We start from the raw sequence: 18,214 nt of genomic DNA on the forward strand, positions 1-18,214 counted from the left end.
CTGAAATTTCATGAGTTTTTCACTTATTATTGGCTGCATTTGTTCCTATAGGTACACTTTTCTTCATAATTAGGAGAGATTCTTCGATGAATTTTGCACAGCATACAAACCATAGTTACAGGTGTATGAAACTCTAGAATTTTCCAAATCTATTAAAAACTGTGGTAAAAATTGAGATAATTAACTATATAATTTGAGTTTGTTCTAAACATGAAGTTTAAAATGTAACAGCTTATTCATTTTACATAAAGTAAATAAATTCTAGAGCTTCATACACCTGTAAGTATGGTTTGTATGCTGTGCAAATTTCATCGAAGGTCTCTCCTACTTATGAAAGTGTACCTATAGCAACAAATTCTGCCACTTTAACTGAAAAAATGATGAAATTTCACATGTAAAAAAAATTATTTTGTCATGTTTGTGAACTTCCACTGCTATGAGTGTGAATCCTGAATCCTTCCTGGTCATGCTAACAAAGTTTTATAAATTTTTTGGTAAAAGTATAGACAGTTGAAATTAAAATGTCCTGTGCTGCCTCTCCTGCTCCAGGTCGTCCCATTTGACGTCCTACCCCCTTAAGATGTTGGTGTTACAGCTTCACAGTTATACAGTGCTTTAGGTTACTTACGGAGCTGTTCCGCTACAAGCTTTGGCTCGAGATATCGGCGGACATCAAAGGGCACGGTGTCACAGCGCAGGGCTACGCCTGCGGTGTGGGCGTTCCTGGCCGCCGGCCGGTCGCCCTTGCAGTGTGGTCACGTGCCCCGCGGCAGATGACAAAGGACACCCCCTCCCCTTGTAAGGACACCCCTCTGGTCGCTTGGTGGGGCGTCGCTCGCAGCCTCTAGCCTGCGCCGCTTCCCGTACGTAGCAGCTCGTCCTCTAGGTGGGCGTGTACCTGCGGCCGCCAGCCGCGTCTAGGAAGACATTCCGGGCCCGGACTGCCTGTCTGCCGAGCCGCTATATAAAGAGCACCGCGTCAGCCGGACTGCACAGTTCGTCAGCAGCCGAACACCAAAACACTCACATACACACCGACATGAAGCTCTTGGTAAGTACGGCGGTCGTCGGCTAACGCCGGAGAATTTTCTCACGCAACGTTTCTCATTGTGGCGTCATGCCACCACACTTCAGCGACAATAGAAATTTTTAATTAATTTTTCCCTGCTGGCGGAATTATGTAAGCTGAGAAACAATGGAGTTTCACCGCTGCTAATCCTACGGCTAACATATAAGATCGCGTGGAACCTGTTTATTTTTTAATAAGCTTCGTATTTAGTCCCTCTCTGACACTGCGTTTGAATGCCAGATTAAAAGTTCCCATTTTTGAGCTCCGGTTGGGGATAGGCTATACAGCTGTCTCTTAATGCTTACTTCCTCTGTGGCGACATTTGTTGATGTAGAAAATGTCGAGTTGCACCTTAGTACCGAGCCCACGTTAAACTGTATGTCACTCTACAACTGCTTGGATGAATGGGTTTATGGGTCGGAGTAACTCAAGGGCATACCATCTCCCTAAAGAGAGCACCTTGGGGTTCAAACCAACTTTTCGGATTGAAAAAATGGTTCAAATGGCTCTGAGCGCTATGGGACTTAACATCTGAGGTCATCAGTGCCCTGGAACTTAGAACTACTTAAATCTAACTAACTTAAGGACATCACACACATCCATGCTCGACGCAGGATTCGAACCTGCGACCGTAGCAGCACCGCGGTTCCGGACTGAAGCGCCTAGAACCACTCGGCCACCACGTCCGGCTTTCGGATTGAAGACGGAGTTATCTTGATATGCTTTATAAGTGCTACTTTGCTTGAAGTCCTTTTCATGGATGCATGCGCTAGCATAGAGAAGACACTGTGAGTATGCTGAATGATCTTTGCCGCACGGGCTGTTGTTGTCAATATTAAACCGTTCCTTTATGTCGTTCACGACTACATAGTTTCGGCAGTGCAGCCATCTCAAGTGTAGAGTACAATCTGTTAAATTCACGTCCTTGGGTTGTTGTCTACATCACAGAATTTTACGCTGATCGTAGCGCAAGTATGTGCATTTAACAGGCTATACTCTACATTGGACGTTGGCTACACAACCGAAACTATGTACTAGTGATCGATACAAAATATAAGGTTGGTTTAGTCTAAACAGTAACAGAAGGAGCGGCAAACTGTTATCCTTAAAACAAATTGTCATAGCTGTGTACCCCACTGCAACTATAACATCGTGAATAGTATAGTACACTTTGTGATAATAAACCAAGTAAGACAGCCTGAATGTTGTCGCACTTGTAGTTTCCCAATAAGCCCACTTTAACTTTAGACAATACAATTTCGTAGTGATAATAAGACAGGAGGAATTATTAAGAATCATAAAAATGAAAACGTGAATCAATTGCCAGTAGTAATTGTGGTTACATTTTACTCACAGACATAAGCTTTATTGTTAGACAGTACTGACGTCAAGTACATCACGAGATGGGCACCAGTGAATTTGTACTCCCAGTCTCCAGAGACGTTTGAATGTACGTCGGAAACTGAGGTCTCGACCGACCTCTCTGTACATCATGTCAGCAGCAAGATCTCCAGTGCAACAAACTCGCTTTTTACGAAAAACTAAAAGAGTCCAAGGCACTTTTGACAACATCGTAATGGCACGAAAAAAGATCGACCGATATCACAGCTTGAAATCTTTACTGGTTTCATAACAGAGACTAATACGTTATCGTTAAATTCGCTACATGAGGAAATTAACTTAGCTCGTCAGCATATTATTTACATGAAATGAGTGATCCGAACGCTGCGACGAATACTATTACAGTTTAGTATGAAACTTTGCATCAGTTTCTGTTGATTTTTAACTTGTCGCAGGTTTAATAGAAGTGAGTCAAGTACCTATAAACAGGACATCGGATTTTTCCGGTGATAGTATGAGCTATCAGAAAATTTATTTTTCTGTTCTTATTCTTGTGGCCATACTACACTACAAGTATATTAACAACAATATGTCTTCATCCTGCCCAGTAACTGTAAATTCTTCACTATATTCTAACCTGCTTATTTTTACTGCTCGCGGTTACATCATCTATTTGTTGCTTTCAGGTTCGTCCTCTGTGACTCCCAATTAGTCAGAGATCTAGCTGCCTTGTTATTGTTTCTCCAATAGCCATCACTACGGCACATCCCAACCATGCGATTCACCTGCTCTGTATGAAACACATGATTCCAGTTACGAAGTATATCACATGGTAGAGGAAAGCATTTGTTCTAATTCCCCGTTTCTCTGAATAGTTACACATATTTTCACTGGTGCCTGGTCTCAGGCGTAGTTCATCATTATTGGTTATCAGCTATGCCTCACATATATTTGTGGGAAAACCCCTCTCAGAACATTATGTACTGCCATTTTATTGGACTGTTTTAACTACTTTTTCAAATAATTCACTCCAGTTCTTATTTACGAAGTTGTCACGATGCTACACTTAAATTAAGTGGTTCCACACTTTTCAACCTTTTCAGAGGTCGATGTGTGTCAGTAGTAGAGTTTCGGCTAGTGCATGTCACTTTCAATTATCGCTTGGCCTCTAAATCATATTCTTTGTTATTGAACTTGGCCATATTGTCTCAGTCACAAAGCTCTGGGGAACTAAATATTTGCCGGCCGGGATGGCCGACCGGTTCTAGGCGCTACAGTCTGGAACCGCGCGACCGCTACGGTTGCAGGTCGGAATCCTGCCTCGGGCATGGATGTGTGTGACGTCCTTAGGTTAGTTAGGTTAAGTAGTTCTACGTTCTAGGGGACTGATGACCTCTCCAGTTAAGTCCCATAGTGCTCAGAGCCATTTGAATTTGAACTAAATATTTCACCAATAATATCCTCATTTGAGTTCCTGGATAATTAAATGAATTACAGCATTCAAATGCTAAATTAACAGTTGCAGATAGTTAAGAGTGGTATAATTACAGATATTGGATGGTTTTCCCAAATTTTAACTCTATTCCTTTTCCAGAAACAGTTTCTAGAGTTTCTTGTTGCCCCAATACCACAGTGTGTCCGCGTGCCGACTTGCGAACTGACCGAGAAAATCCATTGCATTGACAAGCCCCGAAACCTTCATTAGTGTATCAATTTTATATGAGGATAAATTTGAGTTCATTTTCTAAAAAACTGTAATTTTAGTTCCTTCAACGCATTCTCGAGTAGTTACATTTTCCTGTCGATCCATCAAATACAGCGCAGCGGTGGCAGTTTCTGGTTCTTTCACGGGCTGCAATTTCCGCTCGTTTCTCACAAGGCATGAATGGAGGCTGGAGCACTTGATTTTCTTGTCGTTCTGGTAATTTCTACAAATATTTGCCATTACTGAGCTTAACGGCGAAATTAAGGGAGCTCAATTGCCCAGAAATAGCGTTCTCGGTTTCTTTCGGGCAGACATAACGTCGCACTGGCCGCTGTCGGCAGCAAAAAGCTCGGCCACTCATGCGGTTTATGGCGAGGCAGCAGTTCCGCGGTAACCTTTAGAGAAACGGTTCCGCTTCGGTAGCCACTCCCAGTGCGGAATGCGGTAACCGACAAGAACAATGCAATAGCCGGTGCCGTGCCAACCATACAGCCTCGTTCTCGGCTCACCGAAACCGTATAGTTAGCTGACGCAGGTGTCTCCCCCGTAGGGTGGAAGACGCGCCCCTCAGGGCGTTTCCTGCTGGAGTCCAAAGCCAAGAAACTGCATCATAGCGTAACAGCGGCTGAGCGGTAATGCCTTGTTTGCCCTTGAGATGACGTCAGAAGACTGTGCTGACATGTTAGCTCCGTGCGAGTATCGGAGAACCGGTTCCTGTTATGTGTGTGCTATGTAGATACTTCCAATGCATTTCAGTTTCATTTGCATGTCCTCTGCTGCTTCGTTTCCTAGATGCAAATCTGTCAATAACGCTGGTTAACCGCTGCGTACATCATACAAATGTGTGGTTTAGGAGGAAGATTCTGCTCGATGGAAAATAACGGGCTTCAAACATTATTGTACTGATTATACCTAATATTAAATAAAGCTTTTGTCAGTTTTATATCTTCTGAAGCAAGAGTACCCAATAAACAGACTTCAACTGTGATATTTTTGTTATCGCTTACTTCCCTAAAGTTTAAATTTCTTGTGACACTGGTCCTGATTCGTAAATCAGTCGGCTACATTCGAAATATCACTAAACATTTCTACATCTACATCTACATGACTACTCTGCAATTCACATTCAAGTGCTTGGCAGAGGGTTCATCGAACCACAATCATACTATCTCTCTACCATTCCACTCCCGAACAGCGCGCGGGAAAAACGAACACCTAAACCTTTCTGTTCGAGCTCTGATTTCTCTTATTTTATTTTGATGATCATTCCTACCTATGTAGGTTGGGCTCAACAAAATATTTTCGCATTCGGAAGAGAAAGTTGGCGACTGAAATCTCGTAAATAGATCTGGCCGCGACGAAAAACGTCTTTGCTTTAATGACTTCCATCCCAACTCGCGTATCATATCTGCCACACTCTCTCCCCTATTACGTGATAATACAAAACGAGCTGCCCTTTTTTGCACCCTTTCGATGTCCTCCGTCAGTCCCACCTGGTAAGGATCCCACACCGCTCAGCAATATTCTAACAGAGGACGAACGAGTGTAGTGTAAGCTGTCTCTTTAGTGGACTTGTTGCATCTTCTAAGTGTCCTGCCAATGAAACGCAACCTTTGGCTCGCCTTCCCCACAATATTATCTATGTGGTCTTTCCAACTGAAGTTGTTCGTAATTTTAACATCCAGGTACGTAGTTGAATTGACAACCTTGAGAAATGTACTATTTATGGAGTAATCGAATTCTAACGGATTTCTTTTGGAACTCATGTGGACCACCTCACACTTTTCGTTATTTAGCATCAACTGCCACCTGCCACACCATACAGCAATCTTTTCTAAATCGCTTAGCAACTGATACTGGTCTTCGGATGACCTTACTAGACGGTAAATTACAGCATCATCTGCGAACAACCTAAGAGAACTGCTCAGATTGTCATCCAGGTCATTTATATACACTCCTGGAAATTGAAATAAGAACACCGTGAATTCATTGTCCCAGGAAGGGAAAACTTTATTGACACATTCCTGGGGTCAGATACATCACATGATCACACTGACAGAACCACAGGCACATAGACACAGGCAACAGAGCATGCACAATGTCGGCACTAGTACAGTGTATATCCACCTTTCGCAGCAATGCAGGCTGCTATTCTCCCATGGAGACGATCGTAGAGATGCTGGATGTAGTCCTGTGGAACGGCTTGCCATGCCATTTCCACCTGGCGCCTCAGTTGGACCAGCGTTCGTGCTGGACGTGCAGACCGCGTGAGACGACGATCACCAGTGGTGTACGGCCAGTGTAGGAGATCGCTCCCCACACCATGATGCCGGGTGTTGGCCCTGTGTGCCTTGGTCGTATGCAGTCCTGATTGTGGCGCTCACCTGCACGGCGCCAACCACGCATACGACCATCATTGGCACCAAGGCAGAAGCGACTCTCATCGCTGAAGACGACACGTCTCCATTCGTCCCTCCATTCACGCCTGTCGCGACACCACTGGAGGCGGGCTGCACGATGTTGGGGCGTGAGCGGAAGACGGCCTAACGGTGTGCGGGACAGTAGCCCAGCTTCATGGAGACGGTTGCGAATGGTCCTCGCCGATACCCCAGGAGCAACAGTGTCCCTAATTTGCTGGGAAGTGGCGGTGCGGTCCCCTACGGCACTGCGTAGGATCCTACGGTCTTGGCGTGCATCCGTGTGTCGCTGCGGTCCGGTCCCAGGTCGACGGGCACGTGCACCTTCCGCCGACCACTGGCGACAACATCGATGTACTGTGGAGACCTCACGCCCCACGTGTTGAGCAATTCGGCGGTACGTCCACCCGGCCTCCCGCATGCCCACTATACGCCCTCGCTCAAAGTCCGTCAACTGCACATACGGTTCACGTCCACGCTGTCGCGGCAAGCTACCAGTGTTAAAGACTGCGATGGGGCTCCGTATGCCACGGCAAACTGGCTGACACTGACGGCGGCGGTGCACAAATGCTGCGCAGCTAGCGCCATTCGACGGCCAACACCGCGGTTCCTGGTGTGTCCGCTGTGCCGTGCGTGTGATCATTGCTTGTACGGCCCTCTCGCAGTGTCCGGAGCAAGTATGGTGGGTCTGACACACCGGTGTCAATGTGTTCTTTTTTCCATTTCCAGGAGTGTAGATCAAGCGCCGTATGAGAGGTGGCAGAGCGTAGGCAATCAGCTACGTGCATATGTAATGCGTGTTGCCTATTGCCCAGTAATCTACTCAGAATGAAAGGGGTTGGACCGAGCAAAATTAAGATTTTCTGATTTGCTTGTAAAATATCTGTCTCAGCTTTCCCTGTTCAAAATCAATTTACTTGGGCAAGTAGTATGCAGCAAAACTGGTTAGCGGACCCCGCTAGTTCAGAGACATCTTGTCGTTCCAGGCCAAGCAAGTCCTTAGGATGCGACGTCGCTTCTCGCTGCACGCTGGCATGGCTCTGCGATAATGAAACGAACACACTGAGGGCGCATTTAATCTGCTCTTCTTCGTGGTCAGCACGATCCTCGCCAGGGGATGACACCAAGCTGGTGGTATGTGTCTCGTGCCGCGACCATCGACTATCTCCTGAAACATGGACCGTGATTGACTGCTTCAAGGTCACTGCAGCAGTGCCATGTTTGACTGCTACTCGTACGAGGTTTCTCATACAGTGTACATATATTTCTACAGGTCAGTCGATATCCATACTGTGCAAAGCAATGTGAAGTGCACGGCAGAGGGTACTTATCACTGTACTTGTATTAAGGTATGGAGTGAGATAAAAACACTTCTCAAATGCCAAAGTGCAAGAGTAAATTGATTCCTCTTGTCTTTGCGATCTCAAGAGCTGTAGTATTTTCCTATATTCCGCGCTTAATACTGGCACTGGAAACTTGCTAAGTAGGCTATTTATCATAGATAGTTTTTGTTGAACTTCCCAGTATCTTCCCAATGAAACCATTATGTGCCAGAACTGTAAGTAATAAAGTTTAAACAGGAACACATTTGAGTCTTTTTTGGACATGAAGCTGTCTGGCACCAGATGCATACAGATCATAATAACTGCTTCATGAGGGATAACATTAGGTGTAATAATCTTTGCTAATTAATGTCCCTACTTCACCTAAATTACAGTTTGTTTCTTTTCGTTAGAGTACCAAACGATAATCAATAACTGTGCAACTGACGAAATATTACCTCAGAGTGAGTAAGCCTATGACTCGGTATTGAACAGAAACCATGCTAAAAATTTAGATCGAATGTTCTTAACTTATTTTGGTTCAGTAATACTTAAAATAAACTCCAAATTTGTTGGGACATTCATAACAATCTTCAAAACTGCACTGTTGTCAGACAGTGCATACAGCAAAGTTATAGCTCTACACACTGCAAGTAATCACTTAATTAGGGATGTGCACAGTCACATGGTAAAGGTTTCTGGCCGGAAAAGGAGACGCAGCGATGTGTCGGCGGCGAGGCTGCAGCGTAAAAGCAACAAGACTGCCTGCAGGTAGATATGATGTGATATGCGAATACGAACAACCATCAGCTGTGTAAGCGAATGACGACAACGAAAATTTATGCTGGACCAGGACTCGACGTGAGTGGTCGGCTATACCGCTTTGGCTCTCTGTGCATGAAACACGGTCAGGCCCGACTTCCATACGCCGTAGTTCCTGCATCACAACCGTACACTCGTACACACACATTATGTTATTCCCATACAGTTCAGCACATTTTCATTAAAGCCGCTGTCTGGTGTCAGTGGATGACTACTGTATTGCAGTGCCTGTGTTATTAAGAAGAATGATGCATGTATGCATGTCTGAAGAAATGTTGCATCGTATTTCTTTACAACACAAGCACTGCTGTATCATATTTATCCGCCGATACCGGGCAGCGAATTTCAATTAAGATGTCCACCCCTAACGGGAACTATATAAGCTGTGTACAACTACAGGCTGTGACGCAGGAACGACTACACATTGGCGGCCGCTGTGGCCGAGCGGTTCTACACGCGTCAGTCCGGAACCACGCGGCTGCTACTGTCGCAGGTTCGAAACCTGCCACGGGCATGGATGTGTGTGATGTCCCTAGGTTAGTTAGGTTTCAGTAGTTCTAAGTATAGGGGACTGATTACCTCAGATGTTATGCCCCATAGTGCTTAGAGCCATTTAAACCATTTTTGACTTCACATAAAAGTTTGAGTCTGGTCGTGAGGCAGGCACCGATAGCCCAAGCAGTTGCGAATACATTTAATGTACACTATTGGCCATTAAAATTGCTACACCAAGAAGAAATGCAGATGATAAACGGGTATCCATTGGACAAATATATTATATTAGAACTGACATTTGATTACATTTTCACGCAATTTGGGTGCATAGATCCTGAGAAATCAGTACCCAGAACAACCACCTGTGGCTGTAATAATGGCCTTGATACGCCTGGGCATTGAGACAAACAGAGCTTGGATGGCGTGTACAGGTACAGCTGCCGACGCATCTTCAACACGATACCACAGTTCATCAAGAGTAGTGACTGGCGTACTGTGACGAGCCAGTTGCTCGGCCACCATTGACCAGACTTTTTTAATTGGTGAGAGATCTGGAGAATGTGCTGGCTAGGGCAGCAGTCGAACATTTTCTGTATCCAGAAAGGCCCGTACAGGACCTGCAACATGTGGTAGTGCATTATCCTGCTGAAATGTAGGGTTTCGTAGGGATCGAATGAAGGGTGGAGCCACGGGTCGTAACGCATCTGAAATGCAACGTCTACTGTTCAAAGTACTGTAAATGCGAACAAGAGGTGACCGAGACGTGTAACCAATGGCATCCCATACCTTGACGTCGAGTGATACGCCAGTATGGCGATGACGAATACATTCTTCCAATGTGCGTTCACCGCGATGTCGCCAAACACAGTTTTGACCATCATGATGCTGTAAACAGAACCTGGATTCATCCGAAAAAATGACGTTTTGCCATTCGTGCACCCAGGTTCGTCGTTGAGTACACCATCGCAGGCGTTCCTGTCTGTAATGCAGCGTCAAGGGTAACCGCAGCCACGGTCTTCATGCTGCTACAAACGTCGTCGAACTCTTCGTGCAGATGGTTGTTGTCTTGCAAACGTCCCCATCTGTTGACTCAGGAATCGAGACGTGGCTGCACGATCCGTTACAGCCATGTGGATAAGATGCCTGTCATCTCGACTGCTAGTGATACGAGGCCGTTGGAATCCAGCACGGCGTTCTGTGTTACCATCCTGAACCCACCGATTCCATATTCTGCTAACAGTCATTGGATCTCGACCAACGCGAGCAGCAATGTCGTGATACGATAAACGGCAATCGCGATAGGCTACAATCTGACCTTTATCAAAGTCGGAAACGTGATGGTACGCATTCCTCCTCCTTACACATCACAACAACGTTTCACCAGGGGACGCCGGTCAACTGCTGTTTGTGTATGAGAAATCGGTTGGAAACTTTCCTCGTGTCAGCACGGTGTAGGTGTCGGCACCGGCGCCAACCTTGTGTGAATGCTCTGAAAAGGTAATCATATGCATTTCACAGCATCTGTCGATTAAATTTCACGTCTGTAGCACGTAATCTTGGTGGTGTAGCAATTTTAATGACCAGTAGTGTATTTCATAGCAGCTATAGTAGCCGCGATGCCTGTTCCTTCAGACATGCACTCATGTCTGAAGGATAATTTCACAGTTCTTGTTAACAACACAGGCATTGTAATGTCGTATATAAATTCAGGATGGCTCGTGTGGCCGGGAAGCACTAGCGAACATTTTGACTCAATAGAATTTGTTGCTCGTGACGTGATGTATCGCCCCTCGTCTTTGGAAAATCCTGCGTGCAGACTGTGGACAGTGGCTGAGACGGCTGGTTGGTGCAGGTGGTGCTGGTGAGCGTGGTGTGCGCCGTGAGCGCGCGGCCCGGCTACCTGGCGGGCGCCGGCCTGCTGGGTCTGGGGCTGCCCGTGCCGGCGGCCAACGTCGTGCTGGGGGCGGGCGGCGTGCCGCTGGACACCCCCGAGGTGGTGGCGGCCAGGATCACTCACGCCGCCCAGGTGGTCGGCGCACAGGTCGGCATCCCGCCCGCCGCCGTCATCCCGGGGGACACGCCCGCCGTCGCCGCCGCCAGGGTGAGTTGCTCCCCAGCGTGACGCACCTACCTGCTACACGGCCACACGACACCTGTTCCCGCGCAGGCTCCCCAACTTGCCGCTTTATTCCAGTTATCTCCTTTGTCGCTCACCAGTTTTCTCATTACGATCATTTAGCTTGGAAACCTTATAACACGAGATATTAGCAGGAGAATTGAAAAACTGGTGGACACCGACCTTAGGGAGTATCAGTTGGGATTCCGGAGAAATGTAGGAACACACGAGGCAATACTGACCCAACGATTTGTCTTCGAAGGCAGGCTAAGGAAAGCAAACCACAGGTTTATAGTTTTTGTAGAGTTGGAGAAAGCTTTTGACAATGATGACTGCAATACACTCTGAAATTCTGCAGGTAATTGGGGTAAAGTACAGCGCCACAAAGCGAAAAAAGTGGTCCAACTAAAACATTCCTATTTCTTTACGTACTACACGAATATGTAATAACAATGGGGGTTCCTATTTTAAAAATAGAAACGCAGTTGATATCCGTTTGACCTATGGCAGTGCCATCTAGCGGGCCAACCATAGCGCCATCTGGTTTCCCAAGCTAAACAAGTTTCGTTCTTTATAGTTTTTTCGTTTGACGCTTATTTCGTGAGATTTTTGGTCCGGTCACGATCAATGGACCTCCCTGTATACAACTAGTACAGAAACCAGACGGCAGTTATAAGATTAGAGGGGTATGACAGGGAAGCCGTGGTTGAGAAGGGAGTGAGGCAGGGTTGAGCTTGTCCCAGTCTGCACATTGAGCAAGCAGTAAAGGAAATTCAAGGAAAATTTGGAGAAAGCTTTTGACAAGTTCATTGAGAACATATACAAGCTTTGAGGGTTGCCGATGACATCGTAATTTTGTCAGAGACTGCGGAGGATTTGGAAGAGCAATTGAACAGGATGGACAGCGTATTGAAAGGTGAATATGAGATGTACAGCAACAAAAGCAAAACAAGGAAAATGAAACGTTGTCGAATTAAATCAGGTAATGCTGAGGGAATTAGATAAGGAAACTACAAACTAAAAGCAGTACATTCGCTGTCTGGACAGTAAAATAACTGCTGATTGCCGAAGTAGAGAAGATGTAAAATGTATACTGGCAGTGACTAAAGGAGGGACAATAGTTAACATCGAATGTAAACTTAAGTGTATGGAAGTATTTTGTGGAGGTATTAGTCTGGATTGTAGCCTAGTACGGAAGTGTAAAGTGAACGCTAAACATATAAAGCAAAAAGAGAGCTGAAGCATTTGAAATGTGGTGCTATAGACGAATGCAGAAATTTTACATGGGGAGATCCAGCAACCAATGAATAGAATAGAATGAATGAATAGAAATTGGGAAGAAAGAAGTTTCAGGCATAACTTTACTAAAACACACCAGGTGATCACCAGTTTAGTATTGGAGGAAAGTGTGGGGGATAAAAGTAGTAGAGGGTGACTAAAAGATGAATACATTAAGCAGGGTTAAAAGGGCGTAGGTTGCAGTAATTATTCTGAGATGAAGAGGCTTGGACAGGATAGAGTATCGTGAAAAGCTGCAGACAACCAGTCTTCGTAGTGAAAACCACAACATCCTCCCCTTCGTCTGTAGTCGGAGCATCCGCGGTGTAAGATTCCCAAAACTGGTCAGACTCCACAGGCTCTTAGCAGGTCCAGTACTCAGGAACACATATTTTCGATAACATGCCGATAGCCATAAGATGTTTAACTACTAATAAACTTCAATTTAAGAGGAGCCTAACTTTTTTACTGGTGTTCAATTCTTTCTACTCCATTCAAGTTTCATACTAGAACCGAGTAATGTGTATATAGTATTAACAATAACAAATGATGTATTAATCTACATAAAATTTGACTATAGAACACCTTCAGAGCAACAATGTGATCAATGTGCATAAATGTTGTAAACTGATTTTGCCTTTGATGATGCATGGCTACAACAACGTAGCATTTACGATATGCGCCTATTAAAGTGTGCATTTATTTGATTTGTTACAAGTTTGTTGCTATATTTCAAATGCAAATGTGTTTGAAATTTTTTGACTTATCTCACTCCCATCAAGACTATTTCAGTTGGGATCTATAACAGGTAAATTAATATAACTCTTTTTTTTTGGAAACATATATTGTGGGTTCTTGTTTTATATGTTCTACATCGTTGAGGGTCTATAGAGCTAGAGAATAAAACTACATCTAATGTGAACTTAAGGCTCCGCTAATTTACGGGGTGCTTGTAATAAATTCATCAAGTGTCATAAGACTATATTTTCTACATGAGTAAAGATGGAAACTTGGGATGAATTTTAAAGTGTATTTGTTTTAAAAAGAGCCATCAAATTGAAAAGTGTGTATCTTTTTCATGTGTGCACATATAACCTCGACGTACTTGTTACTATTACGTTTAGGGTTAAAGTTTTCATTTGCCTTTCACAAATATTTTATGTGCCCTCCACCAGAGGCAAGACAAGCATTCTTCTTGTCAATGTTTCCCACACGTTCCCCTTGTCGCCGATTCTCCTAATAATGTCCTTATTTCTTATCAGTGCACGAAGTTTTCGATATCTTTGTGCAGCACCACATCTCAAAAATCAATGTCAATAGAAGTCCTTAGCCTCGCTGTGAACAGCGAAACAGAGTTAAAAGTTATTGCTACACCAAAATAAGTAATTAATGCTCTATTGCTATCGAACTGCTTTCAGAAAGATATCTACATCCGACCACTCGGCTATCTTCAATGCCCCTCTTATGAGTTCCAGCTCTTACTGCCTTGAAGCTGGAATTGTCAGGATTTCAGTGAAACTGTGAATTTCCTGGAACTGTCTGGATTTCGATGAAACTGTGAATTTTCTTTTCATTTGTTTTCAAATCAGTTTCCAAATAGACAAGGAGACATTTCTCTATTGCGTGAGTCATCCGTTAACTATTTAAATTTCTGCGTAGTGTACTAATAAATCAGTCAATATACTCCATTTTGATCTTAATTCATGTAAGTTTTGACTTTCTACTCGCACTTGTTCCTTTGATCTCATCTACGCATTGTTAAAGATCCTGTTCTGATGAAATAAAACGTAAGTGTGGAGTGCCCCGATCCGTAGATACTTCAGATGGGATTCGTTATGCATACGGGTTCTGTACATTAAAAACATCCTCCAAAGCTACAGACATTGATTTTGATCAAATGAAACCATTTAGCCCATTTTCGTCTTCAAGGGACAGATTTCTGTTTTCTTGTGGTTTGTCGTTTGGGATATGTACTATGCAAGCATGTCCAAATTGCAAGGCTAGTACTTCTGAAAAAAAGTTGAAGATCACAGGTGGTACATAATAGCTGGTATGAGACTGGTAAACACCTCGTGGTAATTCGGAGCAGATGCAGTTATTTTAAGTTACTGACAAAAAGATAAAGAAGCATAAAAATACACTAATTTGTTCTGAAGTGAAACTGTTACATAATCTTCTGATTATACGACGTCTCCGATAGTGTATAAACTAAAAAATTTGTGAATATGGAACTTTCAGATTGCAGACGATCAATGGGAGAGCTCAGGAGCCACGTTATTGAATCTCCTGAAACTCTAGTCTTACCGTAAATGTTAAAAAAACACGATTTAACGAGATAAAAAAATTAATAGTCCTATTATTCCTTTGTGTTGCAGGCTACCCATCTGGCTCAGGTAGCTGGCGAGCAGATAGGAATCCCTTCCTCCCTGGTGATCCCTGGTGACACCCCAGCAGTTGCCGCCGCTAAGGTACTATTATCTCACTTGCATTTACAGAAATGCAAACACAGCAGCTCTACATCCTCAATTACTCATCTTCACCAGATGTATTTGCTGTTACGTAATGCTATATTTCGCACAATCTGAAAGTTTACCTACTGTATGATGTTAAATTAAGATTAAAATATTTAATCGTCTTAAGTAATATCTCTTTGATATTCAAGATATTAGAATGGAACTGTTACTTTAGCAAACATTTACACACCAGATACGTCTTCACGTGTTGAGAATTGACCATTGTAGTTTTATATGAGTGTTGTGAACATGTTAGCAAAGGTACTAATGTTTGGATGATAATGAGTGATTCCGTCAGGAACTTTCATACAGGTAACAATAAATTTGAGACTGTCAGTTGAAACAGGGTTCCCCAAAAAATCGGTCATTATTTTGTTATTTATGACTTTCCACGCTACAAAAGTGTTACTCAGTCTCTCTGGTAATGCAGTGGATGTTTTTGCATCTGCTTTTATCTTCACCATGCGTCCATTGTTGTCGAAAGACCCAGGGACAATAAATGAGCTGCTCATCCGTCAACAAACTGTAACAAGATCTGGCAACTGAATGACTCATTCCTATGTTTTCCAGTCACATTGTAATAATATTAAGGGAGGCAGAGGACATGTAATATGAACGGAGTGGGTAGGGCCTTGATAGGAAGTTACAATATGAATATAGTCTATGTTAATGGAGTGTAGCCGAATTCAATCAGGCTACGCTGAGGGAATTAGATTAGGAAGTGGGGCACAAAAATTAGTTGGCGGGTTCTGCCATTCGGGCAGAAAAGTAGCTGAAGATAAGCAGAGAGGATGTGAACTGCAGACAGGCAATAGGAAGCAAGGCATTTTTGGAGAAATTTCTTAACATCTAATTTAAATTCAATTGACAGTCCTTCCTAAAGTTATTTGTGAAGACTCACACGGAACTGAAACATGGGTGATAAACAGTTGAGACAGGAAGAGAGTAGAAGTTTTTGAAATGTCATGCTATGGGAGAGTGATGAAGATGAGATGGGAACATCGGATATTTAATGAAGAAGTCGTCAAGATCACCATCAGTTTTTTCAATCTGTAGCCCTTGGCTGGGTCTGTTTGGGACATAAGTTTTCCATCTTTTCGTGCCTCACACCACGATCCCTTCTGTACTCGGTTCCGGCCTTCTTCTTTCTTCCCCACATGTTCCATCAGTACAGCAATCCATCTGTGTCTCCGTCTTCGTCTAGGACCCTTACATCCTATTGTCATTTCATCAGCCTGTATAGGTATCCTGCGAAGTCCCATTCTTTTAACAAGACCATACTATCTTGATCTTCTTTCTCTTATGGTCTCCTGGATGTTCTTCTCTTCAATATTTATCTCACCGCCTCTTTCCTTGCTCTGTCCATTCTAGCTGGGCTTACCCCACTTCTTTGAAATTTCATCGGTTCCCAGTGATTTTGATGAAATTCGAATTGGGGTCAAGAGAACTCGACTAGACACTGTGTGTGTGTGTGTGTGTGTGTGTGTGTGTGTTTGTGTGTGTGTGTGTGTGTGTGTGCGTGTATGTACCTTGGTATCCCTCTACAGTTTTACGCCCCCTCTCTCTATCACACACACACGTTTTGATATAGCTCTTCACGCAAGTCCATCTTGTCTGTGCTAGCGTCTATACCTGCATAGCTACTGCAGCCTACATCCATTTGACCCTACGTACTGTAGTGAAACCTCGGTATTCCTCTACAGTTTTAAACTCCCCCCCCCTCTCTCTCTCTCTCTCTCTCTCTCTCTCTCTCTCTCTCTCTATATATATATATATATATATATATATATATATATATATATATACGAAGACCAAACAGAGAGGTCACTGGTCCGATCGATTAGGCAAGGATGGGGAATGAAGTCAGCTGTGCCCTTTCAAAGGAACTATCCCGGCATTTGCCTGAAGCGATTTAGGGAAATAACGGAATGCGTGTGTGTGTGATAGAGAGAGAGAGAGGTGGGAGCTTAAAACTGTAGAGGAACACCAAGATTTCACTACAGTAGGTAGGTTCAAATGAATGCCGGCTGCAGTAGCTATGCCGGTATAGACGTTACCACACATAGGATGGTATAGCATGAAGAGCTATATCAAAACGATATTTGGACAGAAGGTCACAGCGACATGAAATATTAAGCGATATGAGCACTCTCTAGTAGAATCCAGCCCATTTTATCTGAGATATTCAGAATACATTTCCTGGATAATAACGTTGCTGAATGAAATGCAAAATGAATCACGTCGCTGGCAGGTGTCTCACGCGGCGGCGGTGGCCACGACGGCGGTGCGCGACGCGACGGCGGCGGCGCTGGGCGGCGCCCACCTGCTGGGAGTGGGCGTTCCCGCAGTCGCCGCGGCGCCCGGCGTCCTGGCGCACCTGCACGCCAAGGCCGCGCTGCTGGGCTGAGGGGAGCATCCGCCGCCTTCACACAGACACCACACCTGCTGCCTGCTGTACAAACTGTCTAACTTATGTAACGCTGCAATTATACAATAAATGAACACAATCAGCAAGTACAAAACACGTGTTTTATTTACCACCAGCTTATTACCTGGCGTTGTCCAAGAGTGTATTTATTCCAATATTCTATTAGTTCATCTCTTCCGTCTCCCTCACTCCGTCCATCCCCTCCATCAACCCCTCTCTGTCGACCTTCTCCACCCTATCTCACTCACCACCACCGCCACCCTCTCTCCTTCTCCACTTGCCTCTCTCTCTGACATCTCCTCCTCCCCACTCTCCTGCTCATCTCCTCCGCTTTCCTTCATTTCATTCTCTCCCCTCTCTCTGCCCATGCCCTTCTCTTCCTTTCCCTTTCCATTTCCTCCTCTCCCTCTCTGCTTGTTCATCTTCTCTTCCGATTTCTTTATTCACATTATCACACTCATCCCAACAGAAGGCTGTTGATCCTTACCCCCGCAGTATTTCTTTCCGGATTGTAACTAATAAGTGTACCAAATTTGTTTCAAATCATTAATGGCCTTAGGAGAAGCTTCTTACCAGTGGCTTAGCCCATGTACACACATGCCAAAAATATTTCACATATATTTAACGTATTCGGAGTAGGTATTAAAATCCGTGGAGAAGAAATAAAAACTTTGAGGTTCGACGATGACATTGTAATTCTGTCAGAGA

At 44.2% G+C, this 18,214-nt stretch overlaps 1 protein-coding gene across 1 annotated transcript; it reads left to right on the forward strand.

Annotated features, from left to right (window-relative positions):
* The first annotated feature begins 896 nt into the window (after positions 1–896).
* LOC126177012 (cuticle protein 18.7-like) lies at positions 897–17,600 on the forward strand. Its single transcript, XM_049924232.1, has 4 exons — positions 897–1,051; positions 11,024–11,272; positions 14,941–15,033; positions 17,330–17,600. The coding sequence occupies exons 1-4, from the start codon at positions 1,040–1,042 to the stop codon at positions 17,483–17,485; spliced, it is 510 nt and encodes a 169-aa protein (XP_049780189.1). The 5' UTR covers positions 897–1,039; the 3' UTR covers positions 17,486–17,600.
* Positions 17,601–18,214: the final 614 nt, after the last annotated feature.

This window comes from Schistocerca cancellata, chromosome 3 (assembly GCF_023864275.1).
Source record: "Schistocerca cancellata isolate TAMUIC-IGC-003103 chromosome 3, iqSchCanc2.1, whole genome shotgun sequence".
In the NCBI taxonomy this organism is placed as follows: Eukaryota; Metazoa; Arthropoda; class Insecta; order Orthoptera; family Acrididae; genus Schistocerca; species Schistocerca cancellata.